This window comes from Schistocerca serialis, chromosome 2 (assembly GCF_023864345.2).
Source record: "Schistocerca serialis cubense isolate TAMUIC-IGC-003099 chromosome 2, iqSchSeri2.2, whole genome shotgun sequence".
NCBI classification, from domain to species: domain Eukaryota; kingdom Metazoa; phylum Arthropoda; class Insecta; order Orthoptera; family Acrididae; genus Schistocerca; species Schistocerca serialis.
In genome coordinates, this window is record NC_064639.1 from 287,796,565 (window position 1) to 287,811,949 (window position 15,385).

General features: G+C 41.0%; 1 protein-coding gene across 4 annotated transcripts in view; it reads right to left on the reverse strand.

The window, feature by feature from the left end:
• The window catches only part of LOC126457057 (allergen Cr-PI-like), a 137,361-nt gene that overhangs the window by 58,963 nt on the left and 63,013 nt on the right, over positions 1–15,385 (reverse strand). For all 4 annotated transcript variants that reach the window (XM_050093053.1, XM_050093052.1, XM_050093055.1 and 1 more), the window contains one exon: positions 12,488–12,637. In XM_050093053.1, the coding sequence (XP_049949010.1) occupies positions 12,488–12,637 (150 nt within the window). The remainder of the gene's footprint in view (positions 1–12,487; positions 12,638–15,385) is intronic.

Consider the following 15,385-nt stretch of genomic DNA (forward strand, 5'->3'; position numbering starts at 1 on the left):
TGCAGCTTCAGTACAAACGAGTGGTAATATTTGTAGGGACGGAGTTTCAAAATAAACCATCGTAGACTGTCCGTTGTATCTCATAACGGCCCTATGTCCATAGACAATTATGTTTCAGGCGATGTTGATAGTGACTGCTATTTTTTTTTTTGACAATCCTGATGTCGTTGTTATTCTAGTATGGCACGTTAAAAGTGACTGTATACTCTACAGCCTCTCATCATCTCGTCGTTTGTCATGCTGCAGACGATTGTTTCCCAGCCTGCTGCGCATATGAATATCTGCATACCGTTGACAGCCATCTGACTGCTGAAATCGTCCGTTGTGGTATGCGTAGATGTCTTTGCAAAGTTCATTCGTGGTACGTCATTTCCCAGGACTTTCGCCAACAGAGGAAGGCTTGGAGGCTCTTGTTGTTGTAATCTTCAGTCCTGAGACTGGTTTGATGCAGCTCTCCATGCTACTCTATCCTGTGCAAGCTTCTTCATCTCCCAGTACCTACTGCAACCTACATCCTTCCGAATCTGCTTAGTGTATTCATCTCTTGGTCTCCCCCTATGATTTTTACCCTCCACGCTGCCCTCCAATACTAAATTGGTGATCCCTTGATGCCTCAGAACATGTCCTACCAACCGATCCCTTCTTCTGGTCAAGTTGTGCCACAAACTTCTCTTCTCCCCAGTCCTATTCAATACTTCCTCATTAGTTATGTGATCTACTCATCTAATCTTCAGCATTCTTCTGTAGCACCACATTTCGAAAGCTTCTATTCTCTTCTTGTCCAAACTATTTACCGTCCATGTTTCACTTCCATACATGGCTACATTCCATACAAATACTTTCAGAAATAACTTCCTGACACTTAAATCTATACTCGATGTTAACAAATTTCTCTCCTTCAGAAACGCTTTCCTTGCCATTGCCAGTCTACATTTTATATCCTCTCTACTTCTCATCAGTTATTTTGCTCCCCAAATAGCAAAACTCCTTTACTACTTTAAGTGTCTCATTTCATAATCTAATACCCTCAGCATCACCCGACTTAACTCGGCTACATTCCATTATCCTCGTTTTGCTTTTGTTGATGTTCATCTTATATCCTCCCTTCAAGACACCATCCATTCCGTTCAACTGCTCTTCCAAGTCCTTTGCTGTCTCTGACAGCATTACAATGTCATCGGCGAACCTCAAAGTTTTTATTTCTTCTCCATGGATTTTAATACCTACTCCAAATTTTTCTTTTGTTTCCTTTACTGCTGCTCAATATAGAGATTGAATAACATCGGGGAGAGGCTACAACCCTGTCTTACTCCCTTCCCAACCACTGCTTCCCTTTCATGTCCCTCAACTCTTATAACTGCCATCTGGTTTCTGTACAAGTTGTAAGCTGAAAGCAAGGGGAAACTACGGCCGTAATTTTTCCCGAGGGCATGCAGCTTTACTGTATGATTAAATGATGATGGCGTCCTCTTGGGTAAAATATTCCGGAGGTAAAACAGAATAGAAAGAATCATGATAGAAGGTTGTATACATGGAAGAACCCTGGAGATACTAAAAGGTATCAGATAGATTATATAATGGTAAGACAGAGATTTAGGAACCAGGTTTTAAATTGTAAGATATTTCCAGGGGCAGATGTGGACTCTGACCACAATCTATTGGTTATGACCTGTAGATTAAAACTGAAGAAACTGCAAAAAGGTGGGAATTTAAGGAGATGGGACCTGGATAAACTGAAAGAACCAGAGGTTGTACAGAGTTTCAGGGAGAGCATAAGGGAACAATTGAAAGGAATGGGGGAAAGAAATACAGCAGAAGAAGAATGGGTAGCTCTGAGGGATGAAGTAGTGAAGGCAGCAGACGATCAAGTAGGTAAAAAGAAGAGGGTTAGTAGAAATCCTTGGGTAACAGAAGAAATATTGAATTTAATTGATGAAAGGAGAAAATATAAAAATGCAGTAAATGAAGCAGGCAAAAAGGAATACAAACGTCTCAAAAATGAGATCGACAGGAAGTGCAAAATGGCTAAGCAGGGATGGATAGAGGACAAATGTAAGGATGTAGAGGCTTATCTCACTAGGGGTAAGATAGATACTGCCTACAGGAAAATTAAAGAGACCTTTGGAGATAAGAGAACCACATGTATGAACATCAAGAGCTCAGATGGAAACCCACTTCTAAGCAAAGAAGGGAAAGCAGAAAGGTGGAAGGAGTATATAGAGAGTCTATACAAGGGCGATGCACTTGAGGACAATATTATGGAAATGGAAGAGGATGTAGATTAAGATGAAATGGGAGATACGATACTGCGTGAAGAGTTTGACAGAGCACTGAATGACCTGAGTCGAAACAAGCCCCCGGAGTAGAAAACATTCCATTGGAACTACTGACGGCCTTGGGAGAGCCAGTTCTGACAAAACTCTTCTATCTGGTGAGCAAGGTGTATGAAACAGGCGAAATTCCCTCAGACTTCAAGAAGAATATAATAATTCCAATCCCAAAGAAAGCAGGTGTTGACAGATGTGAAAATTACCGAACAATCAGTTTAATAAGCCACAGCTGCAAAGTACTAACACGAATTCTTTACAGACGAATGGAAAAACTAGTAGAAGCCGACCTCGGGGAAGATCAGTTTGGATTCCGTAGAAATACTGGAACACGTGAGGCAATACTGACCTTACGACTTATCTTAGAAGAAAGATTAAGGAAAGGCAAACCTACGTTTCTAGCATTTGTAGACTTAGAGAAAACTTTTGACAATGTTGACTGGAGGCTCTTACTGGTGATTAATATAGTTTATCTGCGTGCAACAGTGTGTACCGATGAGTGGAGCTTAATGCATTTATATTCGAACCATAGAAGAGCATTGTACTGTAATTTGATTTCGTTTTATTTTTGGTTTCTTTCGCAGTTAACGTCATTTCATGTCACGAGCTTTCCCACTATGTTCTTTTTGCTAAAGTGTGATCCTGTCTGCAGACAGGAGTTGCTATGAACTTGGCTTAACCGATAATTAGCTCAGCACTGTTCTTACATGTAGAGGATAGATATATATTTCTGGAAAGAATGTAATGAACTTGGTACACTTCCTCATCCATAAGTTTGACTCTGTCAGCCATTCACGCATTTCTTAGAATGAAGGCTTGCAAAAGGTGATTTTGCACTATCTTGTCTCTTCTAAAATACAGGGCGTCCGGGTTAAAAATAAAATAACATAAAATTTAATAACTTCAGAAGTAATTGAGATATTTATTGATGGTATGTTTCTACAAGTACAGTAATTCAATATGTCATTTTACATAGCCAATTCACGTTGATATGTGTGCCATTAGTGGTACGACAGACATGTAATCTGCATTCCACTTCCCTCCAAGACTTTTGCAACATTGCAGGCGTAATATTTAGGATAGCTGCATGAATGCGATGGTGTAGATCTGGTAGACCACGAACTGGTGTCTGGACAACTTGATTCTTGATAAACCCCCACAGAAAAGAAATCAAGAGACGTAATATCTGGTCATCTAGGGGGTCAAGCACTCGATCGACTAAGTGTTGAAAGATCACACCATGACGAAGTTATGGCACAGCATACAGCTCCTACGTTCATTGATGGACTAAATATAGTCTCCGCAAAGAAGACTGGTTTATAACCCTGTCCTTCAGCAGTACATGCCACATTTTGAGTTACCACACTTGTAGAAGCAAACCGCCAATAAATACACTACTGACCATTAAAATTGTTACACCAAGAAGAAATGCAGATGATAAACGGATATTCATTGGACAAATATTTTATAGTAGAACTGACATGTGATTACATTTTCACGCAGTATGGGTGCATAGATCCTGAGAAATCAGTACCCAGAACAATCACCTCAGGCCGTAAGAACGGCCTTGATACGCCTGGTCGTTGAGACAAACAGAGCTTGGATGGCGTGTACGGGTACAGCTGCTCATGCAGCTTCAACACGATACCACAGTTCATCAAGAATATTGACTGGCGTATTGTGACGAGCCAGTTGTTCGGCGACCATTGACCAGACGTTTTCAATTGATGAGAGATCTGGAGAATGTGCTGGCCAGGGCAGCAGTCGAACATTTTCTGTATCCAGAAAGGCCCGTACAGGACCTGCAACATGCGGTCGTACATTATCCTGCTGAAAAGTAGGGTTTCGCAGGGATTGAATGAAGGGTAGAGCCACGGGTTGTAACACATTGAAATGTGACGTCCACTGTTCAGAGTGACGTCAGTGCGAACAAGAGGTGACCGAGACGTGTAACCAATGGCACCCCATACCATCACGCCGGGTGATACGCCAGTATGGCGATGACGAATACACGCTTCCAATGTGGGTTCACCGCGATGTCGCCCAACACGGATGCGACCATAATGACACTGTAAACAGAACCTGGATTCATCCGAAAAAATGACATTTTGCCATTCATGCACCCAGGTTCGTGGTTGAGTACACCATCGCAGGCGCTCCTGTCTGTGATGCAGTGTCAAGGGTAACCGCAGCCATGGTCTCCGAGCTGATAGTCCGTGCTGCTGCAAAACGTCGTCGAATGTTCGTGCAGATTGTTGTTGTCTTGCAAACGTCCCCATCTCTTGACTAAGGGGTCGAGACGTGGCTGCACGATCCGTTACAGCCATGCGGATAAGATGCCTGTCATCTCGATTGCTTGTGATACGAGGCCGTTGAGATCCAGCACGGCGTTCCGTATTACCCTCCTGAACCCACCGATTCCATATTCTGCTAACAGTCATTGGATCTCGACCAACGCGAGCAGCAATGTCGCGATACTATAAACCGCAATCGCGATAGGCTACGGTCCCACCTTTATCAAAGTTGGAAACGTAATGGTACGCATTTCTCCTCCTTACACGAGGCATCACAACAACATTTCACCAGATAAAGCCGGTCAACTGCTGTTTGTGTATGAGAAATCGGTTGGAAACTTCCCTCATGTCAGTACGTTGTAGGTGTCGCCACCGGCGCCAACATTGTGTGAATGCTCTTAATAGCTAATCATTTGCATAACACAGCATCTTCTTCCTCTCGGTTAAATTTCGCGTCTGTAGCACGTCGTCTTCGTGGTGTACCAATTGTAATGGCCAGTAGTGTATCTCAATTACTTCTTAAGTTATTGCATTTTATATTATATGTTTAACGCGGACGCCCTGTACGTTAAGTGGAAGTTGGCTGATTGCTAGAGGGAGTTGGAGGGAGAAAAGGAAGCTTACCCGACCCCCAAAATAGACTACCATAGTTTGAGGAGCCGTGCGGGGGGAACAAGCCCCTCCTGGTTCCTGCAGTGCAGGAACCTTAACCTGTGCTTCATCTATATCTATACTCCGCAAGCCACCAGCCGGTGTTTGGTGGAGGGTACTTTTTGCACCATTGTCACTTCCCCCTTTCCCTATACTAGTCACGTATGGTTCAAGGGAAGACCAGTTGCTGGTACACGTCCATGTGGGCTTGAATCTGTCTAGTTTCATCTTCGTGGTCTTTTCGCGAGATATACGTAGGACGAAGCAATATACTGGTTGACTGTTATAGGAATGTACCCTCGGGAACTTTAACAGTATATCATAACGTGATGCAAGACGCCTCTCTTGCGGGCGTCTGCCTGTGGAGATGGGTGAGCGCCTATTTACTACCTTGCAGGCAAAGCCCAGCAAGCAGCTTTAAAATTGAATAAATATTGTTCATAATCGAAACTGAAGTCATTGTATGTATTGACATGTTTAAAAAAAAATCCTAACTGAAACTATCACAAGCCGACCATTGTGGCCGAGCGGTTCTAGGCGCTTCAGTCTGGACCCGCACTGCTGCTATGGTCGCAGGTTCGAATCCTGCCTCGGGTATAGATATGTATGCTGTCTGTAACATCCACGAGATAAATTTTAGCTACAGTGCAACGAGAGAAAATTATGCCTCTAACAGTTATAAACATTATCTATTCGATGTATGAAAAAACAGTGAAAACGAATGAAAACGATGATAAATATTAATTATTTATATAATATTCTATGATGTAATTGGGCATATCGATGTGTATCATACAAAGACAATGATAATTGTAAATTCCTTTTATGATCTGCGTTTGTCTTCCTTTGTTTTTACCTTTTGTTGGTTGGCTTTTGTAGGTTGCGGACGCATATCGAACTGAGTCTGTTAAGAAACTGTAATTATTTGTTAATTATTACTTGAAAAAGAGTTCATTATTATTATAAATATGAGTGAATGATTATTTGTAACTTTAATTCCTCTCTCAGTAAGCATTATCTATGTTAATTATTTTTTTCCGCCGCAAGCAGCGCAGCCATTGATGACAGCGATTTGTATCGCGTTTTTGTCTGTGTTTTCCTTAGAAACAAATCAAATGTTTGCTTGATGAAGTCTAAATAGTGCACAATACGAAAGTAGATTCTATAGAGTTTAATAAGCATTTTAAATATTTACTTATTTGCTCTAACAGTAGAAAGTCTCTATCAATTGTCTGCCGCCATCTTAACAATTATCTCAGCGGCAAATTCAAATTTAAATTACGCAACTCTGCAGAATAAATGCCGAAGGTAATACAAATGTGTAAAAATAAATGTGCACCGGTGGTCCCGAACTCATTTTAATGAAAATGATTCGAATCAGATTGGTTCTTTAAAAACAGTGCACATAGCACGATCCTCATAAGAAACTTTTCTAGCTGATGTATGGAGACGAAATTAGTTACGCACGAGTTGCGAAGAATATTGTTTCAAGTAACATACGTCAGTGTTGCGCGCGGCTGATATTCAGTGGTTTTAATGATCATTTTGCTGAAGATACCTGCTTCCATCTTAATCAATAGTTGTAAGGAATCTGTTGTATGAACTGTGATTTAGTGACACTTACACAACTTACAGACAACACTTTAACACGACGTTAAATGGCTCTGAGCACTATGGGACTCAACTGCTGTGGTTATCAGTCCCCTAGAACTTAGAACTACTTAAACCTAACTAACCTAAGGACATCACACACATCCATGCCCGAGGCAGGATTCGAACTTGCGACCGTAGCAGCAGCGCGGCTCCGGACTGGAGAAACACGACGTTAACTTGGAGTTCTTTAGCAATTTAAGTGGTTCTAAGTCTAAGGGACTGATGACCTCAGATGTTAAGTCCCATAGTGCTTGGAGCCATTTGAACCATTTGAACTATCACAAGGAGAGGAAACTCTACTAAACACAGTGAGGTACAAAACCTTAACACAGAAAAAATGGCTACCTTGAACGTTCGCTGCAACCAAACACAAATAATTACCGGCTGAAGCCTTCCAACTATCACCAGTTCAGGCATGGAGAGCCAATCGGTCAACTTACAGTTAACGTACTGCACCTGAGCTCGTGGCCGTCGCGGTGACCTGCGTTTGGTTGATTATCATTAGCCAGCACAGGTGAATAGCAAACTTCTTTCATCAGCAATCAGGAATGAGTGCCATCTTTTACCCTCTGTAGAATGCAGTTCACTCCAGTCACTTTTCTGCGATGTATGAGCCCACATAGGACATCACACAAACACATCTACACGCGACCAGATACAGAAACAGAATGAGTCATCGAGCTACACAACCAATAAGAGTGTTTCACTCTGTTCATGTCTGACAGCGGCCATTATACACAAGTCACGAATTACACGTGATATTTATGTACTTTTGAACAAGATCGTTGAAATTCTTTTCACACTGCAGGAGGAGTCGTAATTGCGGACAAAATATTGCACACTCACTTAGAAGAGCATAACAGTTTCTTTAGAGCGCTATAGATTGTATCGGATTGGTACCAAATGGTCAAGATACATTCCACTGGAGATATAAATCATGGCAATGAAGACACGTGTGTGCACCAAAAAAATGTCTGCATAGAAACAGAGTCGATGCGAAGATATAATGGAATGGCAAGAAGGTGCTATCATGTACAGATGTGTCCATGAGCAAACTGCGAATAAAGTTGCCCAGTTGATTTGTGTATCAATGAGGACTGACCACCGTGTCTTCAAGGAAAGGTGTTTGCCTCTCACAACCATGTAAAATGGCGTAAGAACCATTGTAGTAAAAATATGATAACCGACAGGAAGCGGAAGCAAGTGTTAATATTTGTCTTAAACTCGTGGTCAATAAAAGGATTCTGAGCCCTCATAGATTACGCCTCAAATCCAACTTTGGGATTTCATAACATCTGGTCGCAGGATTCGCTAGTACTGCACTGTGTTCCATGTAACAAGGTCAAAACATGTTTCCATAAATAACATTTATTATGTATACAAACCTCACGTACAAAGTCACAATTCACAGACCTCGGCCTAACTTGAGTAGGCAATCACAAAAATACGGAGAGGTCCAACGACCTACCTCAACATCAAATTCCGCAGAACTCCTGCCGCCGCTCAAAAATCTGTATATACGAATGCCTCTCTCTACCATCTTGAGGGATGTCAGGTCACAAAACCAAGGTGGTAGAATTAAGCGGCCCTACTTTAATTTACACCAGTTTTTAAACAGAGGTTGTCCTTCGTATGTTACAGTAACCATAATGTATATGAATGTGGTAGCAGCAATATCTGAGTCGGCTATTGCTTCCACCTTTCATTCTACCGTCTTAGCAAAATAGACTAATTGTAATTCATACGAAATATAAAATTACAGTGAAACGATGTATAAAATGTCTTATTTTAAAGGAATTTTTGTGCTTCTTCCAAAACTGGTCTTCGATTCTGTGAGTTAGTAATTTTTCCTAATTTGCTATATATCTGAGAAACATCTAACAGTCAATATACCTGATTACATGCTAGTTCTTAAATATGTGTCCGCACCGAAGAGGCACCTATTGAACCTTTTCCAAGAAACAGAGATCTATGGTAACAAGAAACACCACCCAACAATACTTGTTAAAGAGCAAAACGAATTTGCAGCGGACGCCTATTTTTTCGATGTATATGGGCAGTTGTGCACTGAAGCGCCAAAGAAACTGGTATAGGCATGCGTATTCAAATACAGATATGTGCAAACAAGCAGAACACGGTGCTGCGGTCGGCAACGCCTTTATAAGACAAGAAGTGTCTGACGCAGTTGTTAGATCGGTTTCTGTTGCTACAGTGGCAGGTTATCAAGATTTAAATGAGTTTGAACGTGGTGCAATAGTCGGCGCACGAGCGATGGGACACAGAATCACCGAGATAACGATGAAGAGGGGATTTTCCCGTACGACCATTTCACGAGTGTACTGGGAATATCAGGAATCCGGTAAATCATAAAATATCCGACATCGCCGCGGCCGGAAAAATATCCTGCAAGAACGGGACTTAAGAGAATCGTTCAACGTTACGGAAGTGCAACCCTTCCGCAAATTGTTCCAGATTTCAATGATGGGCCATCAACAAGTGTCAGCGTACGAACCATTCAACGAAATATCATCGATATGGGCTTTCGGAGCCGGAGGGCCAGTCGTGTACCCTTGATGACTGCACGACACAAAGCCTTACGCCTCGGCTGCGTCTGTCAACAATGACACTGGACTGTTGATAACCGGTAATATGTTGCCTGCTCGGATGAATCTTGTGTCAAATTGTATCGAATGGATGGACTTGGACGGGTATGGAGACAACCTCATGAATCAATGGACCCTGCATCTCAGCAGCCGACTGTACAAGCCTCTTCTGAGTTTAAACACTTCCGCTGGCCACCAAACTCCCCAGACATGAACATTATTGAACATATATGCTGTTCAGAAGAGATCTTTACTCCACGTACTCTTACGGATTTATGGACACCCCTGCAGAATTCATGGTGTCAGTTCCCTCCAGCACTATTTCAGATATTAGTCGAGTCCATGCCACGCAGTGTTACGGCATTTATTGCGTGCTCGCGGGGGCCCTACGCAATATTAGGTAGGTGTACCAGTTTCTTTGGCTCTTCAGTGTAGTTCTTTGATATCTTGATATTCTCTGTACAGTAGTTTTATTCTCTGTACTGTAGTTTTCTTTCCCTGGCCTTGCGCCACCCACGGGTTTTTGGCTCTGTTTTCGCGTGTTCGTTGTGCCTGTGGCTCCTTTCGTGTTTCGAGATTTTGCTTCAGTTAACTTCATTACGTGACTGTATAAGCCACCTATTTAAAAACTGTCATTTACAATTTTAACTAATATTTTACTGTGAGCCCATGTTTAAACTCTAGCTTTCTTTTTAACTCATCCTATTTTGTTTCGTATAAAATTTTAAACGTCAGTCTCTGGCCTCGTAACACTCCATTGTAAATAGTGCTTTCGGTCAGCTGCACCTCGACATCTAGTAGCCAAGTTGCCTCAGCTCTTTGTGCTGCAGCTCTAAGCACTGTTTATTATAATTTTATCATGTTTGTACGCCAAGTGATGATGCCTTTCATGGCTATAAATTTTATTTGCCTCTCTTATTAATTTCAAGGAGAGAAGTACGTTGTTTTTTTACGTGATTCTCAGATAATGTGAATCAACGCAACTTCTTATCACGTTGTTACCACAATGCTCCTGCTAATTATTAGACGCACTCCTTTTAGATCAATCTGATGATCATACTAAACGAACCTAGTCATTGAATAAAACAATCATGTACGATCATACTCCGGGTCGGTTGTCACAGATAATGGATACATGCCAGCTCTGCATTTATATGTACATCACAAATCCTCAAAGGCAACTCACCTCTATGACAGCAAACAAAGCCGACTAAACTCCCAAAAGATTCTCACATTCTGCCACAGACAGCCATCAGGCATGAAACTCTACATACTACTCGTAGACACCAGAAATCACAGACAACGGATTTTCCTACCCACTGACACGTAGAATGAACAGATAGATGACGAATACAACAGATTGCTTTCTTTATTCAGTGATCACTGTCTCTTAATACAACAGCCTCACAAGAAGTAATCTACACAAACCCATCATCCTTGCCCTATCTCCATCTCGTTCCACTCTCTCTCTCTCTCTCCCTCTCTCTCTTTCTCTCTCTTCAGGCCCCTCCCTCCCTCCCACTAATCCTCATAATGTTAATATAGAACTCGCTGGCACACGGCTGTAGGTTGTTTCATTTGTTGTATACATAGACTAAAATACATAAACTAAAATAAACTGATGATAGTATTAAGCTAACATCTCAACAAGTGTAAATAGCACACTTGGGAGCCGACCGCGGTGGTCTAGCGGGATCTAGGCGCTCAGTCCGGAACCGCGCGACTGCTACGGTCGCAGGTTCGAATCCTGCCTCGGGCATGGATTTGTGTGATGTCCTTAGGTTAGTTAGGTTTAAGTAGTTCTAAGTTCTAGGGGACTGATGACCTCAGATGTTAAGTCCCATAGTGCTCAGAGCCATTTGAACCATTTGAACCACACTTGGGAAAAGAAGCAGAAAACTGTAACTAGCACTTAAAAGTCACCCTGCATTTTAATATGCATGTGAAATTTCGCCTTGAGTATATAAGAATGCAAAACAAAAATTGTTTACTGGGATTCTTCTAAGTAATTTATTTATTTCATTTCGTCAATCTGTACGATCAGGAACAATACAAAATTCAATACTTCATGACATCACCGTGACATAGGTTAAATATGCGTCATTTGAATCAGTTAGTACTGTCATGAAAATGCTGCATCGTTCAAAATGTAAGCGAAAATGTGAACGTTTTTCACCAGTGCAAAATACTAATGTTATTTGGCGATACGCAGGTAATATAATGGAAATTAACCCCTCCTGATACAGTTTTCTCCTTAAATCCAATAACTGTGTCGTTCTGTTACTGCGAGATGTTATGCCCTTTACGTACACTGTATACAGTCCTTGAAAACGGAGCTGTAGCTCAGAAATATGTTGGACAGTAATTGGAAAAGAAAAATATTGTGAATGAAAACATAATATTATTAATTAATGTATTCCTAACATAGAAGTTATAGTCAGGGGTAGCTCACGACCTAATGTCTATTAATAATATTATTACTATTTGATGAAGTTCCACACACGTTATGTCGTTGACTTCCTCTTTGAATGCTTTTTCAACTGCCACAGAAAAAAGTACATAGTTATATTGTGTACATCAGAATATTCGCAATACTGTTAGCTATCTCCTAGCGAAAATTGCACCTTGACGTACTTACTCGCTCTGAAAGTATTTAGATGATGGTTTACCTTAATTGACTGACCCTGTGCACAGACATCGCATTTACGTTTGGTGGTTGGACCGATAGGGATGAAAGGAGTGTTAAAGCTGTTACACCTTCTTATCCTTTTAAAAACATGTAACTAAAATTACTAGAGTTCTAAGTTACAAAAACATGTAACTAAAATTACTAGAGTTCTAAGTTACAGATAGATTTAATTCTTTTTCTGTTTGACAGGAGATTTGGATTGCCTTGCAACGCCGCGTAATTATGTAGAAACATTATAAAATAAAAATGTCACCTTTACTTGGTACGTACATCAACTGCGTATCCGACATCAATAGCGTCACATATTCTCTCCTCGAATATTTTGAGCGCCCATACGTGAGGGGTGTCCGGTAGGAACGCTTCGCCTTCTGGAGCACACCTTAATTCACTGGGAACTCTCTCATCTGAGTGATAGGTTTCCTGAAATATAGAAATCGTCAGCTGAGACTTTATCAGAAGTTGTTTATATGTGGCTAACACAGGGTAATGAGCCCTTTACTGCAAAATGAAGTAGTCATTTTAAATAACATACGACAAAATACAGGAGATGCTAGAAAATTTCAGGGAGTACAGTGTTTAAATAAGGTAGTTTTGTTTACGTTCATAAGAATCTCTCGCTTGACGTTACCGCTATAATCTCTGTGCTTTGCATGTCAGTGATCACTTGATGAAGTCCCTCAGTTGGGAGTTCCTGCCATTGAAGCTCATATCACTCACTTGCTACAGAACGCAGCTTCTTTAGCACAGTCGATCATAATTTTCTTGGGTTGGTGGGATCTCAAGGTACTTTATTTATTTTGTTTATTTATTCATTTTACATATGTCCTATCTTCCTGTCCCTTCTTCTTGTAAATGTTTTTCCTATGTTCTTACCTTCGCCTATTCTGCAGAGAACTTCCCCATTCCTTATCTTATCAGTTTATCTAATTTTCAACATCCTTTCATAGCACCACATCTCAGATGTTTCAATTCTCTTCTGTTCCTGTTTTCCGACAATCCATGATTCGCTACCGTACAATACAGCGCTCCCAACGCACATTATCAGCAATTTTTTTCTCAAATAAACCCTATATTTAATACCAGAATCGTTTTAGCCAGGAAAGCCCTCTTCGCCTGTGTTAGTCTGCATTTGATGTCCGTATTGCTTCGTCCATCATATGTTATTTTGCTTCCAAGGTAGCGGAATTCGTTTCCTTCGTCTACATCATGGTCACAAGATAATTTCCGCTGTTACCTGCTATTTCGTCTTTCTTTGGTTTACTCTAAGTGTTATGTTCTGTACTCATTAGACTGTTCATTCCCTTCAACAGATCCTGTACTTATTTCTTATTTCCACTGCGTATAGCAAAGCCATCAGCGAATCATATAACTGATATCCCCTCGTTCTCAATTAATCCCACTCTACTGTTATTCTACTTCTGTCAGTACTGCCTCGATGTATAGATTGAACAGTGGAAGGGAAAGACTGCATCTCTGTCTTACATCCTTATTAATCCATGCATTTCGTTTTTGGTCTTCCAATCTTGTAACTGTCTCTTGGTTCTTGAGCATATTGTATGTTATCCATCTTTCCCTTGGCTTACACCTATTTTTCTCACAGTTTCAAGCATGTTGCGCTATATTACATCGTCGAATGCTTCTTCTAGGTCGAATAATCTTACAAACGTGTCTTGATCTTTCTTAGGTCTTATTTCGATTACCAAGCGCAACGTCAGAACTGTCACTCTGGTACCTTCACCCAAAGTGATCGTTATCTCACGAATCATTTGGCCTGTAATAAAAAAAAATGTCGCACTGACCTCCCCATTGGCAAAAGATTAGTCCCCCATCCCCCGATCTCCCGAAGGGAAGTCCTGTCATGGGGGAAGTGACCGTGAGAAAAAACTTGAAAGACGAAAGAAAGAATAACATTCTACTAGATGGAGAGTGAAATGTCAGAAGTTTGAACGTGTTAGGAAAGCTAGAAAATCTGTAAATGGAAATTAAGAGTGTCAATCTAGGCATAGTAGGGATCAGTGAAGTGAAATGGAAAGAAAGTAACGATTTCTGATCAAATGAATATGGACCAATAATTACAGCAGCAGAAATTGGTAAAGCGGATTGGAACGCGGTTGTAGGGGAAGGAATATAAGACAGGGTTACGAGAGAATATGGACTTGGCAGTAGGAATGAGTGAGGAGAAAGATTAATTGAGTTCAGCAATAAATTTCAGATGATAACAGCGAATACTCTGTTCAGAAATCTCAGGAGGAGGAGGTATACTTGGAAAAGACCCGGATACAGAGAAGATTCCAGCTAGATTACATATGGTCAGTCATAGACCCCAAAATCAGATGCTGGATTGAAAGATGTACCCAGGAGCCGCTACAAACTCAGATCACAGTTTAGCAATGATAAAGAGTAGAGTTCAAAAGAATGGTCAGGAAGAATCGACGTGGAAAGAAGTGAGATACTGAAGTACGTTTGAATTTGAATAATCCTGCAATAACTGCGATAGTGATTACACCGTGACAATTCAACTGAAGAGGAATGGACAGCTCTAGAAAAGGCAGTCACAGAAGTTATGTAGACAGATGTAGGTGCAAGGAAGGGATTGGCGAAGAACCCTTTGGTAACAGAAGAGATACTTCAGTTGATCGATGGAGGAAGGAAGCACCAATACGCTCAGGCATCGACGGGAATACAACAACGTAAGTCACTTAGGCATAAAATAAATAGGGAGTGCAGGGCAGCCAAGGCGAAACGGATGCTGGAAAATTTGAAGAAATAGTAGTGGTCGTCGGAAGGACAGATTCAGGATTTAAAAAAAAAAAAAAAAAAAAAAAAAAACTTTCGGTGAAATTTAAAAAAAGTAAAGGGGTCAACATTAAGAGTGCAAAGGGAATTACATTATGAAACGCAGGGGAGAAGGTGGATAGGGATAAAGAGTACACTGATGGCCCCTGCGAGGAGGAGGATCTGTCTGATGTGATAAAAGAAGAATTTGAAGTCGGTGTGGATGACATAGGTGATCCAGTATTACAGTCAGAATTTAATAGATCTTTAGAAGACTGAAGACCTAGCATCGGACTTCCGACAAACATCATCCACACATTTACGCGAGAAACTTCACTTCAGAATTGGGGATCACGAATGTGAAAGCTTTCTAATACCTAGGACGCGAAATGA